Source organism: Cavia porcellus, unplaced genomic scaffold (genome assembly GCF_034190915.1).
Source record: "Cavia porcellus strain 051 isolate PalLab524CR breed Dunkin Hartley unplaced genomic scaffold, mCavPor4.1 scaffold_29, whole genome shotgun sequence".
Classification (NCBI taxonomy): Eukaryota; Metazoa; Chordata; class Mammalia; order Rodentia; family Caviidae; genus Cavia; species Cavia porcellus.
In genome coordinates, this window is record NW_026947512.1 from 46,811,414 (window position 1) to 46,838,195 (window position 26,782).

The window sequence follows — 26,782 nt, forward strand, 5'->3', positions numbered from 1 at the left end:
TAACATCACTTTGGAAAATGAAGGTCATTTTTATTTTCGTTCTTGAATATATGGTTTGCTGGTTTTCTCTGTAGAAATACTTGTTTGTATCTACACTTGGTGTCTTTTATCATCAATCTTCTGGATATAATAAAGCTCTTTCTGTGTGGCTAGAATAACTTCTACCTGAGAAATTAGCTATATTGCTGTTGTTAAATTTGCTTCTATTTTTATCTCTCTAGTATTGTGTTATTTATGTAGAAACAGAAGAAAATAAGGAGCAAAATGGAGGAAAGATAATTAGGAAGTAAGAAAAACTTGTTTAAATGGAATGAGGAATGAGGTGGGTGGGGTGAAGGTTAAAGGGATTAAAAAGAGAAAATGGAAGGAAAAATATGGAAGGAATGTAAGAAAATGGAAGAAAACAGCTTTTGTAAATAAAGAAAGAATGGTTAAAAGAAGGAGAGGGGAATGGGGAAAATGATTGAAGTATATTATGCACAAGTATAAATTGCTTGTGATTATTATGTATGGCAAATGTGTACTAACAAAAATTTAAAAGGATCAGGCAGCTGTGGTTGCATAAATGTGTTTGTGTGTCCTCGATTCCAGGGATCACCAACCCCAGGATCACAGACCCATACATGTCCTTGGCCTGTTAAGAGCAGCAGCTCAGGAATAAAGCTTTATTTTTTCACAGCTGCTGCCAGTCCTTGGGCAGGGCATTTCTGGCCTGAACCCCGCCTCCTGTCAGGTCAGCAGTGGCAATAGTATGGTTTCTTGTAGCAATTTGAACCCTACTGTAAACTGAGTAGACAAGGGTTCAAGGTTATGCACTTCTCATGAAAATGCAATCACTGGTGATCTGAAGAGAAGCTGAGATGGTGATCGTAACATTATCTGGAAAATGTAATTATCTTCCACTGCACACACGTACTAATAAAAGAGAAAACTAAAAATAAGTTTTGATCTGAAGTCCATGAAAAGAAAAACTTCCATGAAACCAGTCCCTACTGCCAGAGATGATGTGGACTTTTACTGTATCCTACTCCATTCTTCCCCATATGGATTTTTAGGTCAGTACTATGCTATTTTTGCACTATAACATTGTAGGGTATTTGCATATTGGCTACTCTGATACTTCTAGCATGGGTGTTTTTACTCAGGATTGTTTTGGCTATTCTGCATCATTTTTAGTTCTCCATCAGTTTAATGATTTTTTTCTAGTTCTGTAAAGGAAGTTATTGATGTTTTACAGGGATTGCATTTTTGAATCTGTAGACAATTTTTAATAATTTGACTATATTAAAAATATTAATTCTGCTTATCCATGAACATGGGAAGTAATTATGTTTTCTAATATCTTTTTTCAGTTTATTTCTTTAGTGTTTTTTAATTTTCATAGTTGAGGTCTTTCATCCCCTTGCTTAGTCTCATTCCTGCATGTTTACAGGTACTGTGAATGTAATTTCTCACCTGATTTTTTTTTTTCAGTGAGTTAGTTATTGATTTACAGAGACGCTGCTGATTTTCATGTATTGATTTGGATTAGGACACTTTTCTAAATTTTCTTATCAAATCTAAAAGCTATCTGGTGGAGATTTTAATGTTTTTAAAATAAAAGATCATATCATTTGCAAATAACGATAATTTGATTTCTTTTCCTATTTGTATCCTTATTTCTTTCTCTTGCATAATTACTTTTGCCAGCTTTTGGAGTACTGTATTCTACAGGAATGGTGATTGTCTCATTTCTTATTTTTGGAATTTTGGAAATTTTTTATTTTGGAAGTGCTTTCATATTTTGCCTGTTCATTATGCCAGATGTGGATTTGCCATATACAGTATTCATTATATAGAGGCAAAATTTTTCTATACCTTATTTCCTTAGAGTTTTTATTATAAAAGTCTTAAATTTTACTGAAGGCTTTTTTTTGGGTATTTATTAATATGGCCATGCAAATTTTATCCTTGATCTTGTTGTATATTTTGCATACTGATTTGCATAAATCAAACCATCCTTGTATGCAGGGGTACATGCAACCCAGTTGTGGTACATGATCTTATTAAAACATTGTTGAATTGATTACCAAAATTTTATTGAGAATTTTTGCATTGATGTTTATCATGATATAGTGGCTGTTGTTTTGCTTCCTTTTTCTTTTTCTTTGAGTCTTTATCCATTTTGTTACTGAGGTGATTATTGTCTTCATAGATTGAATTTGGAAGCATTTTCTTTGGAAGCATTTCAGTTTCATGAAATTGTTTGTGAAGATCAGTGTTAACTCTTCTTTAAAAGTCTGACAAAAATTCAGCACTAAATTCTCCAGTACTGGGCTCTGCTGTGTTTGGGGACATTTTATGGCTACTTCAGTCTCATTCTTTACTATTGACCTGTTCAGGGTTTTATATTCCCTTACTTCAATTTTTGAAGTTTGTTTTAGAGACTTTTGTGGTTTTTACACATTTTTAAAATGCGTTAAGATCTGTTTTTAAATCTTCTATTATGATGACCAGGATTTCAATGGTATATGCCTTGATGCCCCTTTTCCACTTTAATTTTATTAATTTAGGTCTTCCATCTCTTTTTATGGTCAGTTTGATTAAAGGCTTATCAATCTTGTTTTCTCCTCAAGGAAACCATTTTTTTATTGTGTCTTTGTCCCTATTTTATCACTTTCAGTTCTAATTTATATGGTTTTTTGTTTGGTTCTAGGTTTATCTTTTCTATAAGATCTTAGGACGGGTTAATAGGTTATTATTAGTGACATCTCTGTTTTTTTTATGTAGGAACTTGTAGTTACACATTTTCTTGTCTGAACTGCTTTCATTTTATTTCATTGATTCAGATATGTTCTTTCCATTTTCATCTGATTCTAAGAATTTTTGAATTTCTCTATGGTTTCTTCAGTGACCTACTGACGCGATAAAAGTATATTACTCAATTTCCATGTGTTTATATTTTTTCTGTAATTTATTTTGATGTTGATTTCTAGCTATGTTATATTATGATCTGGTAAGATGTATGAGACTGTTTCAAAAAATGTTACATTTACTAATATTTGTTTTATGACCTAAAATGTGGTCTGTTTTGAAAACGATTTCATAGCTGTTGAAAATAATGTGTGTCATATAGTTACTGGACGGAATGTTCTGTAGATGTCAGTTAGATATATTTGACCCATGGCATAATTTAACTGTAAAGTTTTTCTTGATTATTTTGCCTGGATAAGCTACTTTTTGTAAACTTATGCACTAAGTTGTATTGATGTTACTTATCCCTCCATGTTAAGTAGAGTTTGTTTTATGAAATTGTAGGTGCCAACATCTGATGTCCATATGTTTATAATCATTCTATTGTCTTAGTGGATTGTTCTCTTCACGAATATGTAATGACCCATCTTGTCTTTGTAGAACAACTTGTACTCGTATGCTCTGGTCAGATTTGAGTATTCATGTTTTCTTTCACATTCCATCAACATAAGATTTTATTTTTTATCTTTTCACTTTCATTGTAAAGGAAGAAAATTAAAATTTTAAATAAAAGCCTTCCCAGAATGCCTTCTAAGACCAAGTGGACATGTCCAGCAGACTTGATAGCAGAACTCTCCTTCCTCTATGTAAACCTCTTTTTTTCTGCCTTTGTATAACTGATGACCTTACAGTGTAACTTACAATGTAACAGGACATTTCTTCCTTTGTGTAACTCATGAGGTCACCCACTCCTTCAATCAGATGCACCAAATTTGCCCTTGTACCTTCCCACTTACGTTCCCTTTAAAAGTCCTAAAGCCCTCTGGAAATCATTCTGGGTCTGTAGGAGAGATCCTAGTCAGCATCCCAATAATAAACTTCCTCCTGAACATCCTTGGTGCTGTTTATTCTCCTGCTGGGTTTGTGTTCCACAACATTTCTGCATATGTCTTTGCTGGTGAGGTATGCTCCTTCTCAGAAACATATAGTTGGGTGTTTTTAAATTGTTTGCTAGCCTGTGTCTTTTAATTGTGGAATTAAGACCATTTACAAGCAGGATTACTCTTAAAATCTAGCTACTAATTCATGTCATTTCATCGTTTTTCTGAAATTCTGAATATAGTTATTTACTTGTGATTCCTTTCTCTTCTATGTATGATGTAGAGTTCCATTAAATTTCCTTTATACTGCTGGTTTAGTGGTCATGAATTCCTTTAGTTTATGCTTATCTTAAAGAATATTTTAAACTCCTTCAATTCTATAGGATAACTTTGCCAAATGTAGTAATGTAAATTTTCAGATATTTTATTTTAGCCCTGAAAATACATTATCAAATACTCTAATGGTTCTTCAAGTTTCTGCTGAAAAGTCTGTTGTTGTTCAAAAGTGTTCAAAATTGTTTTTACATTGAAAGTTTGAGTATATCATCATATGGAAAATTTCTTTGCTTCATGTTAGTTCAGAGTTCTAAATTCCTCCCCTACTTCTATATCCCATATCTTTTTCAAGATTTGGGAATTTTTTGCTAATATATTACTGATTTTCATCCCTTTAGTTTATATCTCAGAGGCTTCCTCTATATTCAAAATATGGTCTGTCAATTTTTAGAGGTTTTAAATGTTTAATTCTTAGGTTTTCTTCTGCATTGCAGGCTGAATGTGATAATTTATCAACTATCTACACAAGACCTGAAGTCCTGTCTCCTGCTTGATTACTGGTGAAGATTTTCACTGAGATTTTAATTGATTCATGAGCTTTTCATTTCCAAGCTGTCTTAGTTACTTTTCTCTCACTGTTGAGACAAAACCCAACACCTAAAATTAAGGAAAGATTTATTTAGCTCACAGTTTGTGGAGGTTTCAGTCCATAATCGTCTGGCTCCAAGGCAGAGTGGCGCGGCACAGGGGCAATAGTTTAAGGAAGCAGAAGACAACAAAAGCAGCCAGTGAATAAGAGGGCGAGAGCAAGTCTCTTTTCTTCCCTTATGTTGATGCAGACTAGCTGCACACACCATCTCTGTGCCCTCCCCTTACTCAATATGAGGATACTTACAAAGTAGGTATCTGGCTCTCTGATGAGTCACTTAGTTAAACTGCTAAGCTTCTCAAGTTCACACAATGTATCAACTGTTACAGTTCACCCTTATCAACTTGACAAGCAGATACATTTCTTTAAACTGGTTTGCAGAAACAAAAACATCTTATTTTTAACATTTTACAACTTCCACATTGTAACCTAGGTTGAATAATCTTTAAGAATCAGTATTAAATCTATCAACATTGTATTGCATTAGAATCGTACATTTTGACCCTGGATACCCCAAAGATTCGTGTACATCTCTTTGTACAAAAGGCATTTAATCCATCGGCAAGAGTTGTCAAAGTCCTACAGTTTCAGCATTGCTGAAAAGCGAGAGTCCCAAGTCTCTTTGAGATGTAATACAAAATCTTAGCTGAAAGCCCCTGTAAAAATGAAAATTTAAGTGCCTCCAACACTCAGTGGCTCAAGATAAACATTTTGATTCCAGAAGCTACAAATAGGGAAGTGCAAAGCATTAGGACCAAAACAAATCCAGAATCCAACAGGGCTATCTTTAATTCCTAAAGTACCATGACCAGAATTTGAAGCAATCTGGCAAATTGTGAGCTCCAAAAGGCTTACATGTTTCTACCCCTATGGTGCTTCTGGTGGATACAGCTCCTGTGGCTATTTGCTTTGCTCCTTTATTGCAGTTTTCTTTAGATGATCCACATTCCTGGCTTTTCCACACTTCTGGGGATCTCCACTGCACCTTCAGCTTCACACTTACAACTTCACACACTGCCCTCTCAGGGGCACACTGCCTGGCCTCCCAGACTTTCTGAAATTGAGGTGAAAGTTTTTTAGCCCTGTATCTCTTGTATTCTGAATGCACTTAAAATCAGTGTCATGTGGATAATGCCAGTGTTTGCTGTCAGCTGGGTTTTAGGCTTTCTTCTCTCTTGGCTGCAGGGGTTGAGTGACTGGATCACTGAGAACTCTGAATCCAATTCTAAACAACAAATTTTCTATAACACTCTAGTTCTGGAACATGATGTTCTATGGCTTTGTCCTCAAAGCAAAGTCTTTAACTCTTGCAGTTTTGTGGCTGCACAGGGTGGAGACTTGCTGCTTCTCATGATACCATAAGGGCATCTTTTCTGTTCTCCTGTCCTTCTCAGAAATGGAGATCTCTTTGTGGTCCACAGCTTTACTGTAGCTTCCTTTCTGGCCAAACTCATACTTTAAATCATTCTGATGGACCTTTTGCTCTTGAGCCTCAAGATAGATTTGGCTAAAAGCCCCCAACAGTATCCATGCCAAAATTTCAACATTTGGTTTCCTTGAAATTTTTAATTAAATGTTAAGGGCACGTTAATTAGTCCATTGCCCTTAATCTCAGTCACAAGTAGTCTCTGGTCAGAAGCAAAATATAAGCAATCTTTCTGTGAAGCCATAATATGCATTGTCTGGAGTTCAGCACCGAATGCAATCACAGCAGAAATATCTTGAACCTGGTCTTTATTGGCAGAATTTCTATCAGCCTCTAGTATTCTAAGTTTTGATCAGAATCTCCCATGCAGAAAAGCCTAAGGTATTTCATAGTCTTTTGGACAACATCTTGGAATCTTTCCAACCTTCTTCCATGAGTCATTTCCAAAGGTTCTTTGGAATCACATGGTCTAGTATAGTTGCAGGAATGACCCCACTCTTGGTACCAAATTCTGTCTTAGTTACTTTTCCACTCATTGCTGAGACAAAATACTCAACATTCAAAATTAAAGAAAAGTTTTATTTAACTCACAGTTTGTGGAAGTTTTCTTCTATAATCAACTGGTTTCAAGGCAGGATGACATGGCACAGAGGCAATAGTTCAACACAGCAGAAGACAGCAAAAGCAGTAACAGCAAAAGAGTAAGGCTCTTTTCCTCTTTTATTGTGTATGGTGGCTATCTGCCCACAGCATATCTGTGCCCTCCTCTTTTACAAGAGGAGAATGTTTATAGCATAAGGACTTGACTTCCAGCTGAGTCCCTTAATTAAACTTCTAAACTTCTCAAATTGACACAATGTATCACTGTTACATAAGCTTTCTAATTTTTTTCAGAATCTCTCTTTTTATTAAATTGCATTTTCATTTCCTGTATTCTTACTTTGTTTAAGTATTTCTGCCTATTCCTGCCTCAGTTTTGTAATTGATTACTCTGTGTACTTAAGTATAGGAGTGATCAACAACATGGAGAATATTTAGTTTAAAAAATATTGCAGTCAAGACACTCATCTCATGAATTATGGGATAAGCGAAGGATAAACTTGAATCATTTGTAGGAAAGTGGCTTACCTTGAGACCATAATGTAAAGTGAAGTAAATCAGACACACGAGCTTAAATATTGCATGGTATATCTTATGTGAGAAAATTGCTATATAAATAACGTACAAAATATAATTATTATAGGATAAGTGTGTTTGAAAAAAGAGGGAGTGTTTTTGGAGGTATTAATAGCAAAGCATGTTTCATTGTTATAAATTTTTTAATTTAAACATACAATGTATTTTATGATCACACCTCATATTTTGGCATTGGGTACATAATTGTTTACATTTTCTTATTTATTTAATTCTTTATGATTTGTGTATGTATGGCTTGTTTCTAGATGTCCCCGAAAAGCCTTTTTTAGTCCTAGCTGGGGCTTTTCAGAGTGGCTGGATCCAGTTTGTGGTGCTAGGATTAAGGATATGATAGTGGGATTGATTCATGTTATGATGCCTGGTTTATGTGTGTGGTTCTGGGATTAACGGCATCTTCCTGGGTCTGAGTGCTACATGTCCTAAGGTGGTGGGTGGTTTTCCAAGGAACAGAAATGCAGCTGTCCTCCCCTATTGCTGCTCCCGCTGTTGCCAACTTGCCGTTTGCTGCTTTTGCTGTCTTCTGCCTACCATGGATTGAGTCTCCTCTGTGATGCCCTCTACCATGCCACCTTGCCTGGGAGCCAGTTGACGACAGAGTAAAACATCTACAAAGTTTTACCTATAGTAAAGCTTTTCTCCTTTAATATTGGCTGTCAGATATTTTTGCCTTAACAGTGAGAAAAGTAACCAAGAGAATCATTATATAAGATCTTAATTGTGTCTCATGCAAATTTTTGACTTCGAATATAATTTTTCTAATTATAGGTTGCTTTAATTAATTTTGTTTTTAATATCTGTCTCTTCCTCTTCACTTTTTAGCTGTGTATCTTGAAAGCTGAAATAAGTTTCCTGTAGGAAGTACATCACTGTAGCCTGTACTTTTTGAAAAACACTTTAAGACATTGTACACCTTTTGATTAGGATGTTTTATCCATTTACTTTTAGAGTAATTATTGGTGAGTATAGATTTAGTATCAGCATTCTGATAAGTATTGCTTTCCTTTTTGGAGCTATTTTGCTTTGTTTGTTATTACTTCTGCTTCCTTTTTCTTTTTCTTTTTTTGTTTTGTACCAGAGATTGAACCATGTGTTTGCAGTCAGGCACTTAGACTGCTGAGCTAAATCTTTGGCTCTTTTTCTTTTTGATGGTGAAATTTTTTATTCCTGGGGATTGGACCCAGGGGTGTTCTACCTTTGAACTACTAAGTCTGAACTTATGTCCATAAGTCCCACATATAAAAAACATAATGAAAGGCAGGACCTGAAATTAATGGACACATGTAGGGGTTTCCCCACATGCAAACTACCTCCTGTCTTTTGTTTTCTTTGAATTTGTGTGGAGATCTCACTATGTGGTCTGGGTAGGTGTGAATTTAACAATCCTTTTTCCTCAGCCCCTCGGGAGTTGAGATTATAAGCCTGCGCTACCATGCCTGACTCCCTTGTAACTTTGCCTAACCAAGACATAGTCCTAGTGTTGTAGAAAAAATTGAATCAACAGTAGCCAGGAGTGGGGAAGAGAGCAAGAAGTCACCAAGAATCAAACCCTCTCTGCAAGTCAGCACCATGTGTGGACCACTGAGGGATCAGCCAAACCCCAGCTTTTTCCCTTGAGTCAGTGTCATTTGTAGACTGTGGGGGAAGAAAACAAGAAGTCACTGAGAAGCAAGCCCTCCCTGTCAATTGGCACCATGCACTGGCTGCTGGAGTACAGCCACACTCCAGCTCCTTCCGGCATGTGGGTGGGGAAATAATAAGAGCCACTCCCCATCGCCATAAAGAGTCAGCTAATCCGAGAAACACAGGCTGTGATTATAGCTATAGAAGTAAAATACAATTTAATGCTTGTAGTGTTTAGTGTTTCACTGGCTTTGCAGTCGAAAGCCAGTAATCTGATCATTTGTTCAGAGGATAACAATATGCAATGTAGCATCTATGGGATATCTCTCTCTGAAGGTGGTAGCCATTGTTAATTCCTTATCATATTGTTTGGAAGTCCTGTATCATTTTCATTGTTTTGTTGGGTTGGGCTTTGTTCTGTTTTGTTTTATTCGATTTTATTATATCAATGTCAAGGGGCACTATTTCAAAGAGAGCAAGATATGGTAGCCATTTTGGACTTACTCTTATCTTGTTTTGAAGTCTTTTATTGCATTCACTTTTTGTTATTATAGGTTCTATTCTGTTCTGTTTTGTTTGATTTCTACTATGTCTGAAGGTATCTGCAGCTATTTTGAAGCCAACAATGGGCATTGTGGTAACCATTGTTGATTTCATATTATTTGAAGATTTATGTAACTTACACTGTTTGTTCTGATTGGTTTTATTCTGTTTTGTTTTGATTGGTTTTACTCTTTTCAAAAAAAAAAAAAATAGCCAGGAGCTCAGAAGAAGAAAGGAAATTTTTGTAGCTGCTGGTAGACCCTGGAGGCATAATCTCTAAGTCTGGGGTGTTGATTGCAGGGAACTTGTCTTATTTATAGGGTGGAAAATAGAAAATTACAAGAAGGAGATAAGCTTTTAGCTGAAGGTTATGTTACAGTGAGTATCTTGTGGTGAGCATAGTTGTGTATAGCAAAGTTGTTTTTATCAGGGTCACAAAAGTTTCATTTTGATGACAAATCATGTTTGAGCTGAGCTTAGTGGCACAAAAGAGAAAAAACAAAATGGCTGCAGTTAGGTCAGGATTTCTTTTTCATGGGGACGTTATTCCTCATCTCTTGTGCCCTCCCAGTCTGCTTGCAAGAGCTGCCCTTTTGAGTCTTTTCACAGTGTTATTTATAAGCTCTTCTGGCTGCCCTTCCACCCTGGTCTCTACTAGTCAGTCAGTGTATATCTCCTCAAAAAGGCCGTGAATTCCCTGAGGACATAGATCATCTTAGACAGCATGGTGACAGAGGCCAGCAACTCGGATGTCACTCATGCTTCTACCAAAAGAGAAGTGTTCTCTAGTCTGAATGGTGTGTACACAGAATATTTTGGAAGTAAGAGAATGGGTCCTGTGGTCTTCTTCCCCTTTTTATTCTCTTGAAAAAAGAGGTTCTGATAACTAGGTTCTGATATCACTATTAACAGTCATAGAACACACACTTATTGGTTCTCTTGGCCACAGAGACCTAAACACTGAAGGATTTCTCACATCTCCTTGTAGGATTCAAGATTGAGAGCTTATCTTTCAGGTCAGCAGCCACCAGGGAGCAGCACTACCAACTGGGAAGGTGTGTGTGTGTGTGTGTGTGTGTGTGTGTGACCACATACTGTTCTGCTCCTATTAAATAGCTAGAGGATTATGGAAAAAGGACATTAGTTGGTAGAATATTGGCCTTGTAGGTAGACATAAGCTTTGTAGAAAATAGTTTGGTGTAGACAACAATAAGATTCCAGGGGCTTGGATATATAGTGGAGTATAGTGCTTGTCTGGCAAGCACAAGGTCCTGAATTTCATTCTTGACATAAAAAATAATCTTCCAATATATTTCTGAACTTCTGTCCCTAGATCTCATTCATAAAAAAAGAAAAAGACACCCTTAAATCTATAGATGAGCGAATAGCTTTATTGTAGATTTATACATAATACTCATTCCCGAGACCACTGTTAATGATCTTAATACTCTAAAAGTTATTAGTCACCTAACATAATGATCATTAATGCACAACCAATTAAGAGCCAATAGAAGAGTAGCTAATAACTACTGAGTAGCTTTGGGGGGTTACCATACACTGTGTCATAAAATTTAATTATCTCAGATTCTCTACATGTGACAGCCACATACATATGGATACTTAAAATATATGTACACACATATGTGTATATTAAAATAAAAGCAGATATTATCTAAAACTTCACCAAATACCTATGGTAATGTTTATCCTTATAGCTGGATAGTAGGATCATAGGCATAAATGTTTTTATCTTTATACTTTCCTATGTTTTTCAAATCTCGTGGAAGTAGCATTTTATCGCATGATGCAAGTTCCTTCAACTGTTGTAAAATAAACAGTGTGAGGATTCCAGCCACGTTTGTTAGAGAGGATTATTATACAATGATACAAGAGAGCGGTGTAAGAGGCACTTGTATCTGAATGGGATAGTTCAGTTCAGAAAAAGGAAATGTGCCCTATTTTTAGTAAGTACAAGACTCTGTTCTTCTCCCTATCTTTTCTTCTTTTTCTTCTGAAGCTCAGGACCTGACAGTGACAGCTTCAGTCACAGTTAGAAGACCCAACCCGATAAGTTCGTGGAAACCCTAGACCCTGGCTCTGGGGATGGCTTGGACCCAGACAGTCCCACTGGAAAGTGAATTCTGTAGAGAGCCTCGCAGGGGTGACTTCCTGCCTCCCACACCTTCCACAAAGAGACCAAGCCCTCCTTCATAGGGCACATCTGTCACTGTGACATGACAACCTTGATGAAGGATGTGCTGTAACTGCTTCTGTCACCAGCCTCCCTCCCGTCAAGGAATTAGAGGACACACAAACTCTAGGAAGATGCGTGGACAAGAAATGTGACACTGAGGATGACCCGACCTGGTCATACACCAAGCACTGACATGGAGAGGATGAGGACACAGACTCAGACAGTGAAGGCCCAGGAGCTGATCCAGTGTCACCACCAACGACCAGCAGATACACAAGAATTCACCCTTCAGAGGGCAACGGATCGACCCCTGGGATGGCGGGCCTGAATTTCAGCTTGTTCTCCTTCAACCCACAGAGAAACAGGAACATGAGGATGGTGACACCAGGAGGAAAAGGTAGAAAGCAAGAGCAGCAAAGACGAGAGTCAGGAACTGACTGAAAACTGATGAGAGTGAACAAACTGAATCAGTGGAACAAGAAGAAACCCACATGGAAAAGAAGAACCATGAAGAGACCCACAGAAACGAAGAGTATACACAGCTTCATGAACCTATTCGGGTGAGCGCAAGACCCAATGCCACCATGCTGGCGCTGTCCATCTAACGAGGACGATGGAAAACAGCACAGTGAAAACCACGAGGAGCCAGGAGAAACACAGAACAGCCAGGAGCATCAGGAACTGGACACTCAGAGTCAGTGCTGCCTCAAAGCCTACCCCTCTTCTTCCAGAAAACAACTGCAGAAGATTCCCAGCTGGGCAGCGGCTGCCCTTCTCCTCCAGCTCAGGTCCCTCGGCAAGAACAGCACACACTCCAGGAGCTGCCCCCTGCAAACCGTGGGATCATGCATATGTCATCTGCGTCCCAGGGATGCTGACGATGATCCAGGAAGAGGAGCCTGCTGAGGTGAGCACAGGGGCTCCCAGGAGAGGAGAAGACCAGCCCGGTGGAGCTGCTGGGCCTGTTACCAGGGCTGGACCCTGGGTGCTGACAGGGTGCACAGGGGAGAGGAGGACAGGGAGGACAGGGAGGACAGGGGCCATGGAGGAGATTCGGGAAGAGCACCAAGGACAAATGGGAGAGGAAGGGAGCCCGGGAAGAAAGACAAGGGCTATTATCCCCCCGCTACTCCCAAAACAACAATTGTTTGAGGATATCTGGGCTTTCCTGTTGATGTTGAAACTGAGCAATTACAGTTAGGTCCTTTCAATGGAAGGATCTGCATCCCACAGATGAGTGAACACAGGTGTACTGATGGCCGTTACATTCATCTCATGCATCCTGCTTTTTCCGGCAGATGCCGAAGACCAGCACCAAGAAGCCCTGCTCGGTCCCCTTGGGACACTCAGGACATGATACTCAGTCTGACACTGGAACCACAACCGTAGGGACTGGAACCAGGCCTTCTGCTGGCTCTGAAATAGTCCTGCTTGTTTGAGGAGGACAGTGAGAGGCAGCAGCCCACCAGCAGCCCCCAAAAAGAAAAGGTTTCTCATCCTCCAAGGAAACCCACCCTGTGGCCCCTCACTGAAAACATAACCTCATCCCAGAACTGAAGCAGTTTGAAAGCCCCAGCTCTACTATTCCCATTGTTTGCAATGAAATGCACACTCTTGTTCCCCTTGTCTGCTTCCTGCGGTGTATCTTCATGATGCAGGTGAAAAGTAGCCGAGCTGTGGGGGACTGAAAGGTGTCCTCACAATCCAGGGGCCTGTGCTTCCTGAGGAGAAGGGGTGCTGCTCCTCTCCTCTCCTCTCCTCACCTCTCCTCTCCTCTCCTCTCCTCTCCTCTCCTCTCCTCTCCTCTCCTCTCCTCTCCTCTCCTCTCTTCCCCTCTCCTCTCCTCTCCTCTCTTCCCCTCTCCTCTCCTCTCCTCTCCTCTCCTCTCCTCACCTCTCGTCTCCTCTCCTCACCTCTCCTCTCCTCTCCTCTCCTCTCCTCTCTTCCCCTCTCCTCTCCTCTCCTCTCCTCTTCTCTCCTCTCCTCTCCTCTCCTCCCCTCTCCTCTCCTCTCCTCTCCTCTCCTCTCCTCTCCTCTCCTCTCCTGTCCTCTCCTCTCCTGTCCTGTCCTGTCCTGTCCTCTCCTCTCCTCTCCTCTCCTCTCTTCTCCTCTCCTCTCCTCTCTTCCCCTCTCCTCTCCTCTCCTCTCTTCCCCTCTCCTCTCCTCTCCTCTCCTCTCCTCTCCTCTCCTCTCCTCTCCTCTCCTCTCCTCTCCTCTCCTCTCCTCTCCTCACTGCTTCCCAGGTTTTCTTCCATGTCATCGACTTTGTCCATGTCAGGGCTCTCATCCTGGTCACTAACTCACGTCCCTGTGTTTAGAAAGCAACAGCGCAACCATCAGATTCTCACCAGTGGAGAGGGCTGTGGGGTGATCTTCCAGGGCCTGCGTGGGCAGCAGGGCAGGTCCAGTCTCTCAGGAAGCTGACTCTGGTTGACAGCATTTGGGGCATGTGCAAAGCCACTCTCATACTCTGGGGCCCCAGGCTTCATCTGGTATATTGGTGACTCCTTAACCCCAGCATTTAGGAGGCTGAGGCAGAAAGATCAGTAGTTTGATACCAAGCATGGGCTACATAGACAGTTAAGACCCGTCTGGTCTGCCTGGTGAGATGCTGGCACAGTAACTGTGAAAGGGCTTCCATAGTGAGCTGAGCTTCTCCCAGTAAGAAGCAAGCATCTGTAAGTGGGGAGCAGTGGCCTCCTCCCGCCCACTGGGCACAGACACACTCCACACACACAGTCACACACACACACACACACACACACGCACACACACAGTCACACACACAGACATCTGAGAGGCAGGCAGAGCTGCAAGGCTCCTCGTGCTGGCTGCTGTGCTTGGGCTTTTTAGTGTGCGCCTCCCATTTGCTCTGTGTCCTTGGCGCACAGCTGTCTCCCATGACTGCCATTAATTACTTAGATAAATCCCCTTCCCTGCTTTTCTCATTCTGTTACTCTGCAGAGTGTGCATTGGTTCATGGGCCCTCTTCCCCCAAGCCCTGTGGGGTTTTTTTTTCCCTTCCAGTTGGAAAATTTTCAATGACATATTTTCAAATTCTTTCTTCAGTTTGGTTGAATCTGCTGATGAAACTACTGAATTTTCAAAATCAGTCATTCTGTTCATTGGCTCTAATTTTTTTTGATTCTTTAACAATGCCTATTTTTAAATAAAATGTTTAATTATATTCATATATTGTTAATTTCCATCTGTGTTCTGATTTCTCATGAATACCCTTACATATTTATTTTGAATTCTCTGTCAAGAAATTTACAGCTCTGTATCCCTTTATCCTTATCGAATGGAGTGTTATTAGTTTCCCTTGATGTTATATTTAGCTGATTTTTCATGTTTTCTGCCTTTCATTGATTCTTGTATATTTGAAGGAACGGAGATCCCATTCAGTTGAGGGCAGGAAAACCTTCATCCGGGAGCCTGAATAGAGATTCTAGAGAGTTCACTTACCTTTTTCACGTTTGCACGAGTCCTCTCAGCTCATGTCTTCTGTCAGTCTACGCAGTGAGAATCACACATCCCTTTCCCAAGGATGGTGCCCTGGGAAGCCAGGAGGATGGGCCTGTGCTCTCATGAAGGAGCAGCCTTGCCATATGCGCCCTCCCCAGATTCGGGAGGTCAAGGCAGAAACATGCACGCTGCCTCTCAGGTGCACATGGGATGTGTCAGGGCACGGAGGACAATGGCAGTGCCACGGGGGCCACAGACTGAGGACAGGGGCATGGGCAAGCTTGGCTGTTGGGGTTCATGTGCCAGTGCTGAGCTCTGTCCATTTTCTTCATCCTTGGTTTCCCCTGGGTGATCCAATTCCCAACATTTCCTCTGTGTTCAGGCTGAGATAGAAGCAGGCCTCTCGAATGGCCTGGGAAACAGGGGTGGAATTTTGCTTCTCTTCTTTTCAAGAAGAAAGAAACTCAAGAGCCTCTCTTAGACTTGATCTGTGACAGAACTGGGAAAAGGCAGTGTGAATAGGGAAAAACTGCTTTCTCCCACTTTTCAGTGGACTTCAAATCTGAGACCAACTTCTTATCATCTGTAGGTGGTTCTTTACTCAGTGTTTCTAGAGGAGGAGGAGTTTGGTCCTTTCATTGTGCCATCCTGTTCGCTGGTGTCAACCCTTTGATATTTTATGGTTTTATTAGGTTTGTTACTGTTTTGTTTTTACCTTGTTTGTATTCAGGACAGCAATTTTATATTAAGTATAGTACTTTTGCTCTCAGTTCAGATCTTTAGTCTTTAGCTAAGTTATATTGAGGCCATGTGAAAGCATACACATTCCTTCAGATCTGGGGAGACAGTTTAGAGAGTCTTATTTTCTTTCTGGAACTTTCTATTAATCTAGCAGCTGTCACTTCTTTATATTCATATTTTATATTTTCCAATCCAGAGATAGAAACGTTTTTCTATGAACCCCCTCCTAACTTTATGCTATGTCAGTTCCAACTGTCCCCATACTATATGTCACAAAAGCTGTACTCTCTATAATTATTTTCCTTTGAGCATGATTCTGAAACATCTTTTTAGCTTCTTGTAGTCCTTCAGTGTCACTGAGTATTATAGTTCTTTTCTCATATGCTTGAGGGGTAAGAATGGTAACATTCAACCTCTTTGTTCTGTGAAACAGTTAAATTTATGCACCCAATCCTAATAATCGACAGACTTTATGTATTCACTTATTTACTCCACTGTGTCATTCTCTCTCTCTCTCTCACACTCTGTTTCTGTTTTCTTCTCTCTCTCCCTCCCGCCTCCTCCCCTCTTTCTCTCTCTCTCTCTCTCTCTCTCTCTCTCTCTCTCTCTCTCTCTCTACGCACACATACACACACACACATACACACACACACACACACTCACTCACACACACATGGCTCCTGTAAGTCGGTAGAATCTGCAGTGATGACTTCTTTCTATACTGAAATTGTTTTTATCATTGCTCTTCTTTTATACTTGGACTATGAGATTATTTTATTTTGAAGGTGCTCCTGTGCTACACAACTTCATCCTGGGAATTTATTTTCAATTTTCTGATGTTAAAAATTCAAGACTGTGTCTTCTCATACCTGAAACTGATGGCTTATACCTGATGTGCCCAAACCAGATGGTTACCCTGAATATCATCGCTCATGTCTTGGTCTGGATTTAATCTCCTTTCAAATTCTAGCATAGCGATTGAATTGTAGCAATCGCAGTTGTTACATGATAATGGGAAAAGGCACCTATTAACCAATTTTCCTATGTTGTAGATCTAAAGTTTTAGTCATACAATACACTGTTGGATATGTACTACCTAAATTTTAATTAATATATAAAATTTAGAAATAGTCTGGTCTGAGAAGTTTTTTCTCATAGCAATTAAAATGAGGAAAAGATCATTGGTGATTATCACAATTAAATAATATACTGACACATCGTATTTTTCTATTTTTCAATAGCTTCATACTTCAAATGTGTCTTTCATGGTTGTGGCTCTATTTCTGGTTTCTCTCATCTTGTCATCTCCTCATATGACAGCCTTGCAACTGGCCCTCATTCTGTTATGCTACCCACACCCACACTGTTGAGTCATTCCCCAAACTTAGTGTCTCAGACTGAATGGAAGTTCTACAAAGAGATTTTCCTAAGTACCTTATCTAAATGCCTTACCTTATGTATCTTCATAAAATTATTTATTAAAATACTTCATTTTGTTCCTGGCACTTTTAATAATGTATTTGCATATAAGAAATTGATTGTAGATTCTTGTTTGCCTTTCTCTCTTTCTATAAATAATTTTCAGTGTAGAAAAGGTCCATTTTTTTCATGTATGTCGTGCATTCCCCTGATCTCTATTAGTGCTTGACACATGAATGTAATAAAATCATATTTATAATTGGAACCATTCAAGCAGAATAATTACGTTTTACTTTGATTATTTAAAAAATAGGATGCGCTTGAATTTGTATGTAGTAAATTTTAAACTAGAGAATATCGTAATTTGATATCTTTTGACACTGGCTCTACACTACACCACTCAATGAGTAAATTACTATATGTATATAAATACATATCAATAACATATGAAAGTAAACTAGTATAATATATGTCCACTGTGAAAAGTATTGAAATACAGAAGTTTTATAGAAATGGAAGTGCTTTAAGTTATTACTTTGTTCTGTTTTCTGTTGATATATTGGTTTTCCCCTTCATTTTCACCTTAGTTTCCAGACGGTATAAGTTTGGAAGGATTTTCAGTTATTATGGCTCAACTGCTTGGCCTTCAAATTGGACTAACATACAACGACACCGATAATTGTTCTTGTCCAAGAACTACATGCATAATGAGTCCTGAATCACTGTAAGAATTCTTCTATTTAATTTCACATATATTATTAGGAAGTTTATCCAAGATGTGATATATTTTAAAATATGTTATATTCATCAGTATATCACCAGTTGGAAAGTTACATTGTACTTGAAAAGTTATTGTTCCAAACGTTTTCTATGTGACACAAGGCTTTGAAACGATAGATTTCATTATCAAAAACTTCACTCAATGTAATTATATGGATAAATTTAAGTCTGATGAAACTTATGAAATATTGAGTAAACATATGATATTATTGCTGTATTTTGTTGCAGACTTTACTGGTAAGGACAAAGATGCCTATTATCATCCTTAATAATCTGGCATAGTATTGGCACCTTTGACCAGTGGATTGAGAGGAAGGAAGAGGAGAAAGGTTGGCAGAGGGAAAAAAAGTTCTTAATTTGCACGTATTATGATAGTCCACCTAGAAAAATCATTACATAGTTAGGGCAACAATAATATAAAAAATTCACTAGGGTGGATGAATCTAGAAAAACCAACAATATGTGTCTATTAACACTAAGCAAATAAGGTGACTTACTTTACAGTTGTAAATTTTTCCAGTAAAGATTTCTAAATTTAGTATAATTCTAAAAATATTTTATATTGTTTTTAAAAGAAATCTGATATGTTCTATGACAGGTAATCAAGTAGCATGCTAAACAGACAAATTTTGGGGCAGTATGAGTTTGGATGTAAAGTCAAGGAAAGGATCTTAGAGATGGTAGACAGCACATGCTATCTGTAGATGAATAGAGTAAAGAGGAGAGGGTGGCATCAGATAGGAAACTGAATAGTAACACCACTGTTAATCATAGAGGATGGAATTAGTGGATACATTTTTATTAGAGTTGGGTAATTTATTATTAAATATGATAGGAGGTTACAAGAACAAGCGTAAAGGCATACAGTTTGATTGGTGGAGGTGTAAAAACAAAATGACTAGGAAGCTGACAGCAAAGAATGTAAGGTCTTTGCTAGATGGGGCGAAGCAATTGTGTTGGCGACTGGGAACTGGAAATGGCTTGGGACATGTGTTAGGACTCTCAAGCACTATGAAAACGTACTTAGAATTTATGATGACGGACTCAATGCAATCAGCATGGCTCTTTGCTTGGTTAGTTCAAGTTCAGCTTCTGAGCTGCATATCCAAACAACAGGGAGAGTTGCGGTTTTGCCAAGTTAATGCTCATGGGATGCAGAAAAAGGTGCAATCTGTGGTAGAATCTGTTTTCTCCTGAAATAAATGTATTTCAATTTTTTTCCTTCCACAAATTTGGAACTATGTGTGAGAACTCAATGTATTTTTGCCACCTTATTTTGATTGTCTGCAGGTCACGATGGCGATGCTTCCCAGGAAGTGAATCAGTTCACGTTCAGTTCAGTTTTCTCATGTCTTATCAAAGTTGCATGTATTTATGTGTCAAACACGTAGTCATGTATCCCAGACTGTCTGTTAAGGCCTTGTATATATAACAATAGTGCCTTAGGGTTACTGTGATCACTTAGTGACCTCAGTCTGTGTGAATGCAAACACTAACTACTGCTCTGACATTTACACAATGACAAAGTCACCTACTGACACCTTTCTCAGAATGCATTCCATTGTGAAATGATGTCTTCTCCATCATTCACAGTACGCTTGTGTCTTCAGCCATTTGCTGTTATAAATGACAGTACTGCAGATGACACAAGTTTGAAAGGAAAGAGCTTTATTTAGGCTCGCAGTTGTGGTCCAAGTTCTAGATGGCCTTCAGTCCTGAGGCCACCAGTGCATCACATGGCGAGAGAAAGGGGGCAGCTATGACTCCTCTGCTCTTCCCTGTTGCTCACAGGATTGAATCTTGATGGCTGTGCTCTGCATGGGAGTGGACTTTATCTAATCACCCCTCAAGAGCTCCACTTCAAATCAGATTAAATGCCTACCCACTTAATACCTCACAATGGGGATTAAATTCCACGCATTTCTTAGTACAAATAATAATCATTGTAGTTCATAAGAAACGCGTTTTTTGAAAAATTTTAAAATTAACATTAAAATTTTAGTTGATCAACTTTATTTTGTTTAAGTCATGATGTGATTCATATAATTTGTATATGGAACAGTGTTTAGATATGTTTTAAAGCTAAGTTTATTTACTTGAGGAATATTATTTCAGGAGTTCCAGTGGTAACAAGATTTTTAGTAACTGTAGCATGCGTGACTACAGATATTTTGTTTCAAAAATGGAGGCAGATTGTCTTCACAACCTTTCAAATTTGAAACTCCTTTATCAAAATCAACCAGTGTGTGGCAATGGAATTTTGGAAACTGATGAAGAATGTGACTGTGGTAATAAAGAGGTAAGTGACAAATACTGCAATCAGCGGAATTTTACAACTCTAATAAGACAGTCCAACAGTAGAATTATATATGCAACTACTGAAGCTTAAAATGAGCATAAATTAAATGAATAACTTCCCTAAAACTCTTGAATTCAGAAGGTCAGTGTGGCAGGAACTCTTGGTTTGCATAGCTATTGCAAATCATCCCTGAAGATAATGTTGAATATGGAAATCCTTTTCAGCCTTTATTGAATTTGGTTTTATTCTGTATTTTTCCTACACAAAGTTCTGCTAATGGTCCTTTTCCCTGTTCTTTGTGCAGCAATTTCATCATGGTTTTTCTTCAATCATTCTCAAACATTTCTGCAATTACAAAGTTTTGGATGATGGAAAAACTTTTTCAGTTTATTCATAAATATAAAATTTCAATACTCTCAACAGGAAGGACCAGATATTTACTCTACTGTAATATCATTCATGAATATTTAATGACTCCCATCTATTTAAATAAACTATCTTCATGATTCCCTCAAGTGCATATAAATTATTTTCCCCAATAAAAACACTAAATACTCACAAGATCTCTTAGTCAACTTCTATTGCACAAAGTAAAACCCAGTATGCAGAGTGCGTGAGTCATGGTGCACTTGTGGGGAAATGTAGGGTCCGTATATATATGTGATTTTCAGTTAGCATGGATTTCTTTTCTTTCTTTTTTTTTTTTACCAGATATTAAACTGAGGACTTTGTACTTTGCCAGGCAGGTGCTTATGCTGCTGAGCTGTCTCCCTGGCCCCAGCACGGATTCCTCAAAACTGTCTTACTTTGCTAATAAGCATGATTGTGCTCATCTTGTATTTGCTTACCACTAGATACCCAGGCATTTCCTTGTCAATAAATGGTGCTTTTAAAGTGAGCAACAGAATAAAACAACACAGTCTGGGTAGATCTCCACCCTATGAGTTTCTACAACCACAGGCTATAGTCAGACTGGCACATAGCAGATGCCCCGGGACCCTGCCAGTACCTTTGCACACTCACGGTTGCCGTGGTGTATTTCTAGTCTTTATTAATACGTGTTTGTCATGCCTAGTGATCGCGTTGGGAAGACATTCATAGTGTCTTCTTTACACAGTATATTTTAATTCTTTTTTTCCTATCCTCTACTCTCTTCAAGTCTTCTTCCTGTTTCCATTTACAAAAGCTATGTTTCCATATTTTCTTTTCATTCTCTGTTTTTTAACAATCTTTTTTTTCTCCCTTCACCATCAATTATTCCCCTTCCCATTTGAAAATTTTTCCTAGTTTCTCATATCTCTCCTCCATTTTGCTTCTTATTTACACATCGGGTTGCTCGCATAAAAGAAACAGTGTGATATTTAAACCTGTGTTTGATTTATTTTACTTAAGGTAATGGTCTTGAGATGCATATATTTATCAAAAAGTGTCTCATTTACTCTTCTTTATGGCAAAGTAGTACTCTATTGTATATAAATACATTTTCTTTCCCCATCTGTCTGTTGATGGGCATATGAGCTATTTCCAGCATTCAGTTATCATAAATTTTGCTTCCATAAACAAAAGCAGATATGATGCTTTCAGCTCATTCGGGAAGATACCAAGAAGGGGAACAGCTTGTTGAAATGGAACTTTTATGTCTTAGTTACTTCTCCTATTACTGGGACAAAATGCCTGATATCTCATTGGCCCAAAGTTTGTAGAGGTTTCAGTCCATGGTTGGCTGGTCTGAGAACAGGCCGGCGGGCAGAGGGGCATGGGAAAGGAGAAACAGTCCGTGGCACAGCAGGCAGATGGCAGCAAAGCAGTGAAGCAGTGGTATCCTGCCTCTGTTTTCATCCAGGCTACAAGCATATTGTGCGTGTTGCCATCTGCACACGGGGGGCAGGGGGCATCCTTAATGCGGGCATCACACCTTAATCTGCATTCACATACCCTAGAGCCATCATCCTTTGTGCATGAGAGAGCAAAATTTCTGCCCAAGCCCTTTCAGAACTAAAAAACAAGTTCAGCAAGGTAGACGGGATATATCTCAGTGGCATGAGGGCTTGCCTGGTAAGTGAAAGGTCCTGAGTTTAGTTTCCAGTACCAAAAACAAAAACAAAAAGCAAATAAAGCAAATAAAAGCAAAACGCAAATCAATGCAAAAGTCAATATTGTTCCTGGACACCAATAATGAAGCAGAAAGAAAAAAATAGAAAAATAATATACCTGCTATAGGAATGTTAAATATACCTGCTTCAGGAATGTTAAATATTTATAAGTTGACCCAACAAAGAGAAAGACCTTTCAAAAAAAAAAAAAAAACCTGTAGTACTTGAAAAAAGAGACCCAAGAGGTCATCAGAAAATAAAAGATTTACTTTGTCCCTCTGTAGAGAGAACCAATATTGTCAAAATGGCCATAATTAAAAAATTGATATATAGATTTAATGCAATACCAATGAAAATACCAGCAACATTCCTTGCAAAACTAGAAAAAATAATCTTAAAATTCATGTTGAACCAGAAAAGACCACAAATAGCAAAAGCAATCCTGGATAACAAATCAAGATGCCTTACAATCTCAATTTTCAAGTTATCTTCTAAAGATAAAATATCTGTAGCTATAACTTCAAGTGGTAAAAGCAGCATGCTACTGATGCTAAAACAAACACGTGGCTCAATGGAACAGAAGAGATGCAGAAACAGCGCCAGACACATTCAGCCAGCTGGTCTCTGACAAAGGGATCAAGAGCGTCTTTGGGGAGAAGTCAATCTCTTTCACAAATGGTTCTGGGAACTTGGTATCCACAGGTAGGAGACTGGATCTAGACTCATAACTCTCACGAAGTACTAAACTACAACAAAAGTGGATCAAAGGCTTTATATTAAAAACAAACATTTAGCCTACTGGAAGATAAAATAGGCGCAACTCCTAAAGATATAATCATAGGCAAGGAATGCCTGAACAGAGTCACAGGTGCACAAGAAATAACAAGAACCAACACACAGAATCATACAAAATTAAAAAGCTTTTGTATAACAAAAAGATTTCACTGACTGAGTGAGGAGACAATCTACAGAATAGGAACATTTTTACTAGCCACTCCTCAGACAAAAGACTAATACCTAGAGTATATTTAAAAAATCAAAAATTAGACCCCCTCAAAATAAAAGACCCAGTCAACTGCTGAGCACTAGAACTGAACAGACACTTCTCAGAAGACAAAATACAGGTATCCAATAGACGTGAAAAAAAGTTCAACATCCCTGGCCATTAGGGAAATGCCAATAAAAATACACCTTACTGTAGAAACAATGGCTACAATCAAGAAACCAAATATTAGAAAATGCTGACATCCAGGGAAAGAGGAATCCATCAGCACTGTTGTGGAAATATTAACTAGTATAACCATCATGGAAATCAGGATGGAGATTCCTCAAAAAATTAAAAAGTAGGGATCCCATGTAAGCTAGCTATTCCTCTTTTAGGTGTCTTTCTCAAAGAGGTACAGAAATCATAGTACAATGGTACCTGCATACCCATGTTTATAACTGTACAATTAAACATCTGAATCCTACAGTTTATGTATATGTTTATCAGTAGGTGAATTAATAAAGAATATGTAGTAATTGTACAGAAAAGAGTACTCCTCTGCTATATAAAAGGATAAATTTGAGTAATTTTAGGAAAATGGATGCACACTGAGACCATGATGTGAAGTGAAATAAATGAAACAAATATCACGAATGTCTGGTAGATGAGAGACCTAAAGTTTAAATAAATTAAAGAGCAAGATGTAAGACAGACAATAAGCAACAGGGAGATAGATCTTTTGCAAATGAGAAGGAGACTAAGAGACGGAGGTGAGAAGTGAAAGAGAACATGTAAGAATCATGTGTTGTGTTCATGTGCCAACTCCCACAATGAATGCTACAGACATGTGCTAACAGAAATATTATTTTAAGGAAACAAATCAGTGATTTTTACCATTCAGAATCTGTTCATCACCACACCAGCTGCTGCTACAAATTATTGCAGGAAACATACTCAGAAAATGATTCTGAAAATGAATCTTTTGCCGTCTAGACCATAACACATACTGCTGGGAACATTTGAGTAGATGTCCTTTAGAAATGTAAGCTCCAGATTCCTGTTAGTTTCCTGGCTGTGAAGTCGCCCCCAAGAAGGAGGAAAGCAGTCTTACCTTGCCTGGAGCCTCAGAGCCTTCACTTCGGATGCACTTCACAGGATGGTGCTTTCTCTGGAGAGGTTCTGATCTGGTCTTGCTTCATTGTCTCTAGGGCACTGATTTGTGTTAAATGTAAGGATCACCCAAATGAGAAGACATTTTAGTTGTGGAAAAAGTGCTTATTCTTAAACTGTGGGATTTTCATAATGTGCATTGATGAGAGTATGCAGAGCATGCCAGGGATGGATGTTAAGGATGCTGACTTCAAGTTGCTAAAATATAAACCCGAATGAGAGATGCTTGCTAGGGAATGAGGATTTCAAACCCTGGAAAGAAAACCTAGAGCCAGTGCTGCTGAATAGATACTTGAATATCGGAATCAGTCTGGTCTACATTCAGTGAGATGGGAATCCCAGATCGGGCTGGGGTATGCTGTAAGGACAGGGTCAAAGTTCTGAACAGTGGCCACCTGTGAAATCACAGTGAGTGATTTGATCTACATAAAGGTAATAACCAAGAATTAAAAAAATATTGTATATAGAATCCATGTCACCAGTTGAGACATCAGAGATCTCCAACACCATCAAGTTTAGCACAGATTCTGTATCCAGTCATCTGCTGAACAAATGTAGGTGTTTTGAAAAATAAATCAGTGACTAAAGAAGGCGTTACTACACTACTAAAGGAATAAATACATGTGATAAATACGCATTGATTTTCATTATATTTATTATACTTATCTTTCTTTACAAAGATAATCATTAAAAAGCAAATGCCTAGCAAGAGAACTAAAGAATGTGTATGTTTCTTGTGGAAATCAATATTTTTCTCTCCTTGAGATATATTTTGATGTTAGTTTTGAGTTAATTTTCTAATATTTTATCTAGTATTACAAACTGCTAATTTACATGCTATTCCCTTTGCTCTTTCAATTATATATACTTTCGAATATTCTAAAAAAATAAAATAAAATAAAGCTTCAGTGAATGTATTATTATCTAATTAAATAAGCTGAAGTTAGTACTAAATTGAAGTTAGGATTTAGAAATAAGAATTCTTAAGTACTTTACCTGGAATATAATGATTTCTACTTTTGATATTTTAGGAATGTCAATTTAAAAATTGCTGTGATTATAAAACATGTAAACTGAAAGGCTCAGTAGAATGTGGTTCTGGACCATGTTGCACATCAAAATGTGAGGTAAGTTGCTAACATTTATGAAAAGGAAATTGAACTGTGATAATAGAAAGCTGTATTGACTGACTCAGTATGAAACTGAGGTGAAGTACAGAATGTATCAGCACATACAAGTATATAAGGAATGCTACCATGAAATAAAGATGATTCCACATTGGTACTGATTATTCTTTAATTTTTTTTTATTAGTTCCGGGGACTGAACTCACGACCACACACTTGCAAGGCAGGCGCTTACGCCGCTGAGCCAAATCCCCAGCCGCTGGTACTGATTATTCTATAGTGTTGAAAACACGAATTGTAACATCTTATACACTATTTTTATTAGTGATGTAGAACAGTGAGGTTCATGTGGAGAACAGGTTCATACATGTAACATGGCTTGTTCAGTCTCAAGCACATAGCGTTGCTCTTACATTTCTCCCCGCTTGAGCTTTCTTCTCACCTATTTTTCTGTCAGCTTTCCTTTACTTTATTTGTGTGTTATGTGGGTTTCTGATATGAGAAGACATGTAATAATGAATTTTCCAAGCCCTGCTTATTCCCTGAAATGACATTCTGTAGTCCCATCCATTTTTCCTGAGTGACACAATGTAATTCATCTTTATGGTGGAAAGCTATTCCACTTTGTGTATTCTTCCTTTTTTCACGTTTCCTCAGTGCTATGCAGATTAATGGGTTTCGTTTTAGCAGACTTGTATATGCACATAACATAGTTTGGTAATTTTCACCTCCTCGCCCTTCTCCGTTGTACATATATACCATATTTCCATTACCATTCACACTACTAAACCAAAAATATTTACACTCAAAGCATAAATTTAAAAAATGAATGACCATGGAAAAATTAGAGCATATGTTTCTGACAAAATGCACAATGTGCATGATATACAAAAAGCTCACCTATTCATTAGTACATGGCAAATTACAAACATGGTAGGAGCAAAAGTATTACTTGGAATTGTTACA

General features: G+C 38.3%; 1 protein-coding gene across 1 annotated transcript in view; it reads left to right on the forward strand.

Moving 5' to 3' along the window:
- Positions 1 to 26,782, forward strand: part of LOC100728591 (disintegrin and metalloproteinase domain-containing protein 18) — a 109,842-nt gene that overhangs the window by 43,218 nt on the left and 39,842 nt on the right. The window contains exons 11-13 of the mRNA XM_063239867.1: positions 17,951 to 18,087; positions 20,259 to 20,442; positions 25,722 to 25,817. Of these exons, the coding sequence (XP_063095937.1) occupies positions 17,951 to 18,087; positions 20,259 to 20,442; positions 25,722 to 25,817 (417 nt within the window). The remainder of the gene's footprint in view (positions 1 to 17,950; positions 18,088 to 20,258; positions 20,443 to 25,721; positions 25,818 to 26,782) is intronic.